Source organism: Anabas testudineus, chromosome 16, assembly GCF_900324465.2.
Source record: "Anabas testudineus chromosome 16, fAnaTes1.2, whole genome shotgun sequence".
NCBI classification, from domain to species: domain Eukaryota; kingdom Metazoa; phylum Chordata; class Actinopteri; order Anabantiformes; family Anabantidae; genus Anabas; species Anabas testudineus.
This window is the reverse complement of record NC_046625.1, coordinates 20,291,385-20,303,429: the sequence shown is the minus strand read 5'-3', so window position 1 is coordinate 20,303,429 and position 12,045 is coordinate 20,291,385. Positions and strand designations below refer to the sequence as shown.

The following is a 12,045-nucleotide window of genomic DNA, read 5'->3' as shown; positions in this document are numbered from 1 at the left end:
TACAACTGGGCTTCAGAGACACTGCTGATATGCTGATAGGTGGCGGACAAAGACCAAAGCAACCACAGGAGCAGAGCCACATGCAGGACTGAGGGCCTTACCGCAGGAGCAGAACTGCACACATGCATTCAGGCATGATGTCTGAAACGCTGTAGCTGCTGAGGTGTTGACTGTTAGAGGGTTATATCTGTGCTTCCACCTCTGGATTCAGTCTCGAGACAGAGATGGAAACGCGCTAACACTTGTTCTTCTGCTCTCCAACAAAAAAAAAAGGAAAGGAAAGGAAAGCTGCTCTTTCTTTCTCCCCACTGTGAATTCCTATCTGTAGAGTTACCAAAAGTCTTGAAGATGAGTCTTTGAACTTATGAAAAGCAATCATTGTGAATGAAAGGAGACAGGAAATATATAAACATGGGGGAATTTAAATAAATTGCCACAAAGAAAATCATGAAGAGGGCAGTGAATTATGTAACGATAAGGCAGCCACCAGCCTAAGCCACAAAATGAGATGTTTTACATGAAGCGAACAGCGGTCTAGATTAGAGAGCCATCCTGTTTAGACATGAAGCCAATTGGGTTGCTATCACATGTAGAGAAAATTTGAAAGATAAGTGGGAACTATGAGAATTGTTATAATCCAACTGTAACAAAAAGCTGAAGTATATTGGCTTTTCCCCACAGAAGCGCTGCATGATAAACATCTCCGATGAAAGAAGTTCATTACTTGTGCGCTGTGTAATGTAACACGCTGTATTATGAGTCTATGCCAACCTACAGTGAGGCAGCCTCTAAATGAAGCCTCAGGCATTTAATGGACATCATTAGGTGAAAACATATAAGAGATAATTATGGTAATTACAAATCCCTTTTATTCGCCCTGAGTCTTTCACAAGAAGGTTGTCATATCAACCACTTCAAACAAACAAAGAGTTGTTGTCTCTTTCAATAAATGATGTCCAGTTCCATTTGGATGGGAATTGTCGTCGGATTATCCGTTTTTTTATTGTTTGGTTAGTGGCTTTGAGTGGAGGCTACATTTCCCTCAGTGAAAACTTGATTAAAACAAGTGATTCACAATAGTAGAATTTGACTTGCATTTGCATAGCCACTTGATTATAAGTGAGACCTTGATCTTGAAAAGAGCCCCATACAAAGCTAATGGACAAGTCTGTTATGTCTATTAAAGATCTGGACCCTCAGAGAAGCCAAGGCTTTCTATTTAATATCATCACTGTGGGCACCCAAGGTCTGGCTTAATAAATTTCAGCTCCGTGAAGCAAGAGTAACAAAATAGCAAACACTGGCAATATTAGGTCTGGTTCTGACAAAATGTAAACCAAAAAAAATATATATATATATATATATATATATATATATATATATATATATATATATATATATATATATATAAAACGTTTTTATCTTGCAAGAGTTTGTTTTGGTTAAATCTAGTTTGAGTGTTACTGTTATTTTGCTACGCGGGGTCAAACCCAGAGCAAGCCCTCGTCACTTCAACTTAGTGATACACGATCCGCAGCATGAACAGATGAAACGTTGTGCTGTATGGAACATCTCTATGGAGAGACTGAGAGGCCAATTGAGAAAGACTTGGGTGTTTATTTACAATATGTCTCCAATCATCCTTTGTCACTGTTCCATGTTTTCCCCAAAAACCACAGACACTCGCTGGAGATTCCATTTTTGGCCTCTTCACTACAGAAAAAAAAAAACCTCATAATATGGTTCTGTCGCTTATCAGATCCCACTTACAATAACAGATTCACTTCGAGTTGACGCTGTTGTTTTACTTATTCAATCCCATGGGAAAATTCAGTTCAAACAAGTCAAGAGACATCTGCCAGTCCACAGCAGCTGATGATGTCAGCGGGTCCCTGCTGGTACCAGATTCCTCCAGCACTTTCAATCATTCCTTGTGAGATTACTGCAATAGGATATTACTGTACAAACTATGACCATGTGTCCTGCTGCCACAAAGCTTAGCAACATATTACAGTTTGTCAAAGCAAGCTATTGCGAGGAAGAGATAGATACAGAGAGGAGGAGAGAAGCCATTGACCTTTATGTCCTTCATATTTGCCTAGCTTCCACTCAACCCCAATCTTAAGAGTGAAATCATCTGATCCCAAACTAACTGTCAACTGGCTTGTGATGGTGGCAAAGCCAGCAGACATCAATCAATCAGATTTTCTCCTCGTCTATCAGAGGAGGCTTTTTTTCCCTGTTTTGCCCGGGCTTATCATCTGACCCAGTTGTTATCCTGTTTCTGAAGCTTAAAAAAAAAAACTTGATTATGGTCAAATGTATGTCTCAGAGATTCATAGACACATTCTAGACTAAACCAGAAAGAAAAAAATAATAATAATACATAAAACAAATTATCAGTATGTCAGCACAGAAATGGATGCAGGATGCAGTGATTGTAGTCCTTCAAAATGAGCCTCTTAATTCTACACTCATGATGAAAATAAGGAGTTGGAGGCAGTTATCTTTGGTTTTCAGGAATGCGTCATTGCGTGAACCTAAGATAAAAATCCAATCTGATATCATAAGACAAAAAAGGCATTTTAGCTGGAAACAGCACTTGCTCAATGTCAACAGTTTTTAGTAATTACTAGATAAGCATTCTATGAAATACACTGAGAGAGAAAATTGGCTGATTCTGAAATAATAGTGGCTGCATTTTCTCTCGCTGGGTGTTTACTCTGTCACTTCACAAAGCCCGCTTTGAGATGATAAAAAGCAGGAGACGACTTTCCAACACGTCACTCCCTCCGTCACTTTGGCCAGTGTGCGCGCACCCCTCCATCTAATCTCATTTGCATAACTCGAACATAATCGATCACCACGTTGGAGCGCGGCTCTATTATTATTTCTGTAGCTGTGCTCGCTGCTAATCGCACGCGGGCAGATATGGCCTCTGATCACATGATGTGTAAGCTGCGCTGTCAACAGCTTTACCAGCTTTGCAATGGTGCAAATCAAAACACAGCCTCTTTAAAGTATTAACATGTTTTGAAGTTTGTTTTATATTTTCAGCATATTTGACATAAATTGTTTATCTATTTACAAAGCTTTGTCATTAGTGATTTTCCACTGAACCCTTAAGATGCTATATGTTTTGTGCAATTCGTCTGGAAGAAAATGCTGATGTACAAATTGAACTGAAAAGCTTGTTACTTAATCCTCTGTTGCCACCTATCCCTTAACTATACAGCCTGGTATATTTCATCCCAGTGTTAAGTTGTGCATCGCGCTGCCCCCCCACAAACACATCCCCAGTAATTCCTGCCAAGCCAGAGATTTAGACTGAACAGCTATTAGGGTGTCACTTTGTGGCATGCCAGCTACTATCCTGCTCTGGAAATGGTGCTCACTGCATTATTTCCTTTCATTAAACTCGTTAGCAAATAACATCAATTTATATCTTTTTTTTCTTTTTTTCTTTTTGGTAAATCACCATTTGATTTATTTCTTAATTACTGATGTATTTGTACACCATGTGGGGGAAGTCAAACTCTGAGCTTGGCCAATAATGTTGTACACATTACAACACACACACACACACAATACTGTACATTGCTGACAACGTTTTGTTGACAATGCCTGCTGCAAAACGTGACTCATATTTCCAAAGAGTTCCTTTCCTTTGTGTGATCCAAGATTCAGTCAAAACGCTAATAGTAAACCTGACAAATGAAAATCTTTGGATAAACTGTAGCTAATGAAACTGAAACAAACAAAACGGAATCTTAGTACAGACATGAAAGTTATTCTTGTGCCTGCAGTGAAAGACTGATAGATTTCCACCCCTGGATTTTATTTCTTGAATATGGCAGGAGCAAGTTCCTGTTGCAGGCACAGAGCTGTTTCTCTTCTGGGCTACAGAGATGTCAAAGCATCACACAAATGTGATGAACCCAATATCCATATCCATGATACATCAAAACCTCGGCATGGCACAAAAATAACTGCAATACCTCAGGAGCAACCTCAGAAATCCCCTTAATTGAGCAATATCTTCATTCCTGATCCATGTGCATCACCAAGGTGAAAAGGGACTGTGCAAGTTAAATGAAAGAAGAATTCATGATGTGTGGCGGCCTCTCTTACTCACCCTGGCTATTTCCCCTCTTGGCAGGGGCCAAATAGAGAATGTTAAATGAGGCAATTGTGTCCCGGAGGCAAAAAGAGGAAGAAGAAGAAGAAAAAAAAAAATCAGGCAGTGCCCCTGCTCTCTGCTCCAACCCCGAGGAGCATTCTGCAGCACGATGAGGTACATCCAAGCACCCAGGCTTGCCACTACCCAAATAGCTCAGCTCAGACCAAACTTCCCTTGAGAACAGGCTACTCCACTCTCTGCTCTATACAATACACATAGAGAATGACTCATACTCATTAGTCAAATTAGTCCAAAAAAAAAAAAGAAAACTACAGTTAATAAAACTGTGCAAAGCATGCCTGGAAAAATATTGATTCAAAATGTATTTAATTCAGCAAAAGTCTTGACATATTCAGACAAATATGACTCTAATTTTATTATGGGTGGTAAAGGAACGTAAATACACTTAATTTAAGTAAGTGTATTCTACCCAAGTACTGAAATCTCATGCTGCTTTTTACTTTTGATTCTTTACACTACACTGAAATTTTGTTCTTTTCACTCCGCTACATTAAGAGGCCAGTAGTCTTATAGTGAAGTCCTCACCATCTTGACCAACTAAATCTATAAAGGTGAGGTGGATTCCTAAGCAATAATAATATGAGTATATTATTAATAGGTGGGTTTATTCTGTACTGGCACTTCTGTAACTTGTTCGTATTAGTAGAAAGTATAAAAAACGAATACATCATAAAGCAGAATGTCAGATTTTAAATACAGGACTTAAATATATAATATAGCACTTATACACACATGTACAATAGTTAAGGGTCAATCTAGGTTATTTCATAGGATTATCAGTAAATAAAAAAGATAAAAACATTGTGAAAAATGTTCATTTTATGTTTGCACAACAATCCAACCCAATATATATTTAGTTCACTTTCACAGAAAACTAAAAAAAAGAAGCTAAAACCAGCACATTTCTTGTTAGCACCTGCATGATATGATCAATAGATGGATATTTAAATTCATAGCTAATCAGCTTTCAGTCGGCTAATCTGAATACGATAAACTGAAATGATCAGCTAATCTGTTAATCAGCTGATCACTGCAGCTCTACAGAACTTTGCCTAATCACAACATGAGCACCATGAGGAGCACACGTCACCACAGAGCGCCGGCTGAGGCCTGTAGAAATACCAGGATGTGGAGGGAGTTCTGTTCACATTCTGTGCTGGTGGCTGCAGGAAACTGATCTCCCCTGCAGTCCCACACTGTCAGCTATACAGACATACTCCACGGTGACACCTGATAATCAAAGCTTTGTCTGGGTCTTAAAAGGACGTACTTGAACAACAGCGAGACCAGAGGCCCTCTTTGCTGTAATGGCCTTTGGACATCAATATTTAAATCTTACATCTCCGTTGTGATTAGAATGCTGCCTTTTCTCTGTTTTTTCCACCCACTCCTCCTGAAACAAGGTGGGGGTGAGAAAAGGCTTAAATCAATGATCTTTGAGTCTAAACTAGATTCCTAAGCAGTTTGCCACTCTCAGCAGCAAGATAAGATAAACTCTCTTTGACCTAAGAGATGAAGTTGCCATGACGATCAGGGAGTCCACTTTCTCTATTGATATTTTGCTGATGTAACAACAAATGGAACTAGATCCTGCTCTTGATAATGGTGATTAATTAATACCAATATTGATCCCTACCAGCAAGAGACAAGGCTATTAACTTAAAGCAGGCTGAAAGTCAATTGTTACCTGGGGGCTCAGTGGGCATCACTGATATAAAATCTAAACAAACAGAGAGGAATACGGTTAGGAACTGAGATGTAAAAATAGGAAGCAAATCCATGCAAATACATTTAGTGACAGCAGGCAGAGCTCGTTTTTGATCTGCACTGTATTTCTAAAATTAACCTTTTGCTCACACTGATGACAGTTCCAGTGCCTGGATCAACACACAATGGCGACAGCTTGAACCAGCGGTTATTGGAATAATAGCAGTGGAATTCAGGAAAGAGGAAGATAAAGAGGAAACTGCATGAGGAAGTGACCTCCACCTTTTGCAGCAACCCTGCCCACATTTCACACTGCTGTCCAGGCACTGCAGCCTACAGCAAGAGAGAGAGAGAGAGAGACAGAGACAGACACAGAGAGAGGCCTAGATTGGGCACTGTCAGTCCATCGGCTGCCAACCCCAGCTCATCCAGCACATCACACAGCACAGTTTTCAACAAAGGAAACAGCAGCTGCTATAAGTTCCTCTTCCTATAGCGGCAGCACATGTGACGTAAGCAGCCAAAGCAGCACAGTAAGTACAAAGGCTTTCTCTACACAAAAACACATTTTACTTTGGACCCAATAGGGGGGGGAGGAACATTACAAGGAGATGACATTCATCTGCATTGTTGTTTTGTGTCAAAAGTGAGGCGGCAATTGGGGATCCTTCAGCTAAGACGAGGCAACGGCACAAGCTGTTATTGGCAGGGAACAGATGTTTGAGGGAAAGTTGGCATTCAACAACCATTCTTCTTCTGACAGAAATCAACAAGAGAAACACAAGAGACGCCGCGTGATTGTCACCCAATGAAAGAGAGACCCTTAAATATACATGGGAGCTGGCATGCAAACATTTTTTGATTTTACACCCCCAAAACATCTGACTGCTGGAGTCGCCAGCGTTTGAGGGCCAGGGGGTGAAACGCAGCATATACAACTTAGCCAGCATCAGTACGCTTTCCATATACAAGTAAAAAGGAAAAAAGAAGCATAGCTGGGCTAAGTTGTAGGAAATATGGCGAGGGGAGGGGAGAAAAAAAAATAGAAGAAGCTAACAGCTCCAATCCCTCTGCTGAAACACACAACCACATGCTCACTGCACATACTGTACATGCACTCGTGTACTGTATACACAAGCAAACACACGCAGACAAATTCAGATACAGGATGTTGGCAGTCAATTCAGTAAACACTCCCCTTATCCCTTACTACTGTAATCTGCCTCTGATAAATGCCCCTCAAAGATAGAAATGTCACCTGATATGATAAACAGTATGCTGACGTTACATAAAGTGGCCTTATGCTAAGGAGTTGGAGAGATTAACTGTAGTGCAGAGATGGAAAAAATGGCTGCTGTGATAAAAAGCAGACTTAGGTGTAGCACATAACAAAAAAATAAAAAAAAGAGAGCACAGAGCTTATTGCAGTATAATAATCAAAGGGTCGTATGCACATTACTTTGGATTTGAGGTAACTTAAAGGTCAGGACATGCTGTAGCAGAAAACTATTACAACCAAATAACACCCAGACAGTTCCCTCAAAGGCCATAATATGAAACGTATCAGTAAGAAAATGGGATTGGAACAGCAATATTTACAACAGGAGCGGCAGCCGCTGTTCCAACTTGAGCTAATATGGGTAGAAAATACAAATACAAATAGGAAATAACATGAAAGCATGACTGTACACTGTGGTAGAACAGCTTTACAGATGTAAGATCATTATCACATGAGTAGATTAGGCATTTTGACAGTGGGACACAGTGATAAGCTCCGGGGAGACGTGCATGTGCCGCTCGGGTGCTAAACTTAGAGTAAGAGAGTGGTATAATCACTACAGTGTGGTGCTTGATTCTGGTTGGACGGCGTCGAATGAAAGAGCCACAGAAAGCAACATGAATTCTCAGACGGTCCATACAGTGAAGACAACGGTAAAAGAGAGAACACTAAGTCAGTTTAATAAGCACATTTGACATTAGTTGTCGGCGCTTGGCCTCAGAGGGCCGCTTCAATATGTTCCCATAAACAGCGGTGGAGGCACGCTCCCCTACATCATCTAGATTCCCCTTTACGCCATGAAACTTTGGGGGGCAATTTTACAGAAAAATTACTCTGAGGGGCCTGGTTTCAATTCAGCCTGTTCATATCTTTCTTTCCTATTAAGCATCAAAATGTTCTCCTCTCAGTAAGAATAGAGGTATGGACACCACCGGCAGCACGGGAGAGGAGAGGGGAGTGGGGAGGAAGACCAGTAGGGGGGAGGTTGGGGGGGGGGGGGGGGGGGGGGGGTGGAAATGAGGGAGGGAGAAGAGAGGATAGAAGGGAGCTTGGTGGAATTCACACATCATATTACAGCAGCTAATCGCAATCCGCAGAGCATCAGCGATATTTTCATCATTCCTGTCAAATTCCACTGACCCGCCTTGGAATGGCTAACAATCTGGGCAATTTATTGGCATATTGGCACAGGGTGATAAGGCTAAAAACAACAGCAGCTAGCAGCTGGCCCTGGGAGATGAGCTGATAACATTGATATGTGCTCCCACACAAAACACCTCCAACCACTATCTCCTCTTTCTATCAAACTCTTATTACAATAAAAGTGGATGTGTGTGTGTTTTTTTATTTCGCTTTCTGGGAAAAGCAACAAGGGGAGGGGGTTACAGAAAGGGGGCTTGGATATTTATTTATATATGCATTTATATATATATATATATATATATATATATATATATATATATATATATATATATATATATATATATATATACACACACACAAAAATCAGATGTAACGTTTCCCAGAAAAAAACAAGGGGGGAAAATACATAATTTATCACTGTATTATCGGGATATCCAGGCAGCCTAATCAAGGAGCACTGAGTGACTATTTTTTGCCTTATCATCCAAAGTGGTGGAAACGGAGAAGGAATTATCAGCCAGCTGCAGATTGCTGGGCTGGAATTTTAATGGTAATAATCGGGTTTCTGATGGTATATCTTCTCTGCTTATCTTTCCCATTATCTGGCCTTATCTCCCCAGTCATCGGAGCAAATTAATGGTGCTCTTTCAGCATCGCCTTTTTATCACCGCTCAGAGAGCACCCAAGGGGAAAGAATAAGCAAAATATTAAAATACTGCATAAATCACAATTTTAGATAACAGTCCAATGTATGCAGGGGGGGAGAAGGGGGGGGGGGGCGTGAGCCCAACAACCTTTTTGTCCTTTAGAATGACTGTCTGTGCTGACTTTCTGTGCAATGCCTCTTCTGCCTTTTTTTTTTTTTCTCCTCTCCCAGAGTTCCCAGGGTAGGCGAGAGGATCTAGGCTCCCCGTGACCTTTCTGTTTCTAACTAGAGCTTGATTATACAGTACAGCTGCACACAGGCTCCATATTAACAAGATCTTACACATGACATACTAATTCAAACAAGGCCAGGTCAGGATGACGAAAGCGCAACACACAAACGTTCCACTCCCTTTTCCTCGACAACAAAATTTGGGCGCTTCGGTTTGGATTGGTCCAAAAATATGAGTGGGCCTCTCACGTCACGCAGCGTCGTGCTTCTTTGTTGATCAGAAATGCGTTGCGGGTTGACAAACGGCAGCAACAAAACACAAATATGAACTCAAAGATGGTTCAGATGGAAGAAAGTTTCCTTTAGGAATGGAAGGTGGCGTAATAAACGTCTCTGGGTGGTACAGTATGGGCAGCAAGGGGGAAAAACAATAAAACACATCATCCAATACTTTTTCATCTAATATCAATGAAATGAAAAACTGATTTTAGAAATAAAAATACAGCAGCTGATGATTTTCAACAAATGTCTTTGCAAGAAAACACACAGTGCACCTGTCAATCCCAATGAGACACAAGCAAAACGCTGATTCCGAACAAGATCAAGCCTTAAAAACTTTTTTTTTTTTTGAAATTATGAGACATCAATGTTTGAAAGATGAACAATTACAATTGTGTGTGGATCAAAACCAGGAGACACAAAATCTCCTTTGTTGCACTGATGTCATAAAACACTCTTGTGTACCAACACGGCCTCATGAATCCATGCATGTGAGCTCACACACACACACACACACACACACACACACACACACACACACACCTACACATGTACACACGCCCGCACCAAACAATGTTGCCTTATTTCTGGATTGCCCATACTGACAGGAAGCAAACGTGATACCGACACACACACTGCTGCCTGGATATTTGATATTTGAACCCAAACTAACCACAGTCTGCTTTGAGCCTCTTACAGCATGCTGTGGACAACCTGATCACACACACACACACACACTGTACACACACTCATTTGTTAGCTGTATCTGAGAAGTGTGTTTATGTCCATGTGCTTGTGTGTGTATTTATAGATGTCGTAGGCTTTTTACAATCAATAAGCTTTCTATAAAACCCTTCATCAAATATATTTGCTCTGACTAAAATTCAGCAGTGTGACAGTGACACTGTTAAATTAACGCAGGCCACGAGGCTGCACGACTAAAACATTTTCTTGCATTAAATCAAATAATAACGCACCACATATCTGGCAAAACCTATTCCAATTTTCATTTCTATTTGAAGAGCAAATCTCCGTAAATTAACTATTTTTTTTTTCCTAGAGCAAGGGCACGGATCAATTCAAATTGAAACACAGGACAACTTCTGCTCTTTTCCTGCTGGACCACTGGCACCAGTATTAATTTTTAAACCAACACTGCTTCTCAATATTTCTACCACTAGTTATCTATAAGCTGTATGGAGAAGTTTGGGGGGAAAAAAGTGTGTGTGTGCCTCTATTTATGTGCAACTGAGAGTGTATGTGGAGAAGGGACACACACAAATAAAATCATAATAATACAAGAGTTGAAGTGTGTGTGTGAGACACACGTGTGCGCCTGTGTTACAACAAATAACATTTAACAGCAGTGGATTTTTTTTTTAATCTCTTCTCTCTCTTACTTTATCATCATTATTATTGTCATCATCATTATTAGTATTATTATTAGTATCTGTTGGCCTAGAATTTCCTGCCGGTTCCATTACACGGTTTCTGGCAAAGTGCGCGTACTGATCCACAGTATGGATGAAAACTCACACACACACACACACACACACACACACACACACACTACCAGAGAATAACTTCATTTTCCTACAACTTTACAGCAGCGGCTGTGAAACTTTTTTCTTTCTCTCTATCTCTCTGCGAGGGTAAAAATAAAACAAAATCACCTCCCTTGGAAAAACAGAGAAACAGGAACGCGCCGCGTCTCTGCGGAGCGGAGAGCTGGAGCTCGTGGACCGCGACAGGCGACACGCGAGTCGCGATAGTTGCTTCAGCGCTGCTGAATCAGCGTCGGTGTGGGCACCGCCGCAAACTCTACGAAGCTTTAGGAGGAGACGACGCGATGTAGCGGCCAGACAACATTAAAAAAATACAAATAAAACAAGACACACACACAACTTACGTTTGATCTGCCTGGGGTTGCTCTGCTTCCTTCGGGACATGCCTGCTGTGCGGCTGGTCAGTGAATCCAGGTGTAGTACTGACAGATCGATAGGTTTTGGTTCATCCAAGCAGCCGGTTTTGGGTTTTTTTGTTTTTTGTTTTTTTTTTTTGTCTTGATGGAAATTGAGAAAGAAAAAGAAGAAGAAGGGGGCACCAGTACTTTTTACGCACAAGTCTATCGTTCCGTCTGTCTTTCCTTTATCTTTCTCGTCTCTCTGGCTCCGGCTCTGGCTTTCTCTCTCTCTCTCTCTCTCTCTCTCTCTCTCTCTCTCTCTCTCTCTCTCTCTCACACACACACACCCTCTCTCTCTCTCTCTCTCTCCCTGTGTGTGTGTGTCTCTCTCCCTTTCTCTCTCAGCACCGTTCTCCGTGATGAGGCTGCGCTTCGCCGTGATCCGCACGGACTGACTGGGGAGGTGAAAGCTTTCCGCGCTTTTGTTTGAAGATAAGGTTTGTTCCTCCCCGGGTACCGTAGCCGTGGCTTGGTGAACTTCACTTGATCCACAATTACTTCAACTTCCACTTATTAATTAGCATCGCCCTTAATTAGCGCCCCTGTTTTTTTTGGGGGGGGCAAGTAGAAACGCAGATTGAGACAAACTGGGCTGT

At 41.2% G+C, this 12,045-nt stretch overlaps 1 protein-coding gene across 1 annotated transcript in view; it reads right to left on the bottom strand.

The window, feature by feature from the left end:
* zfpm2a (zinc finger protein, FOG family member 2a) overlaps positions 1-11,654 on the bottom strand; it is a 110,723-nt gene extending 99,069 nt beyond the window's left edge. The window contains exon 1 of the mRNA XM_026373040.1: positions 11,396-11,654. Within this exon, the coding sequence (XP_026228825.1) occupies positions 11,396-11,435 (40 nt within the window). The 5' untranslated portion in view covers positions 11,436-11,654. The remainder of the gene's footprint in view (positions 1-11,395) is intronic.
* Positions 11,655-12,045: the final 391 nt, after the last annotated feature.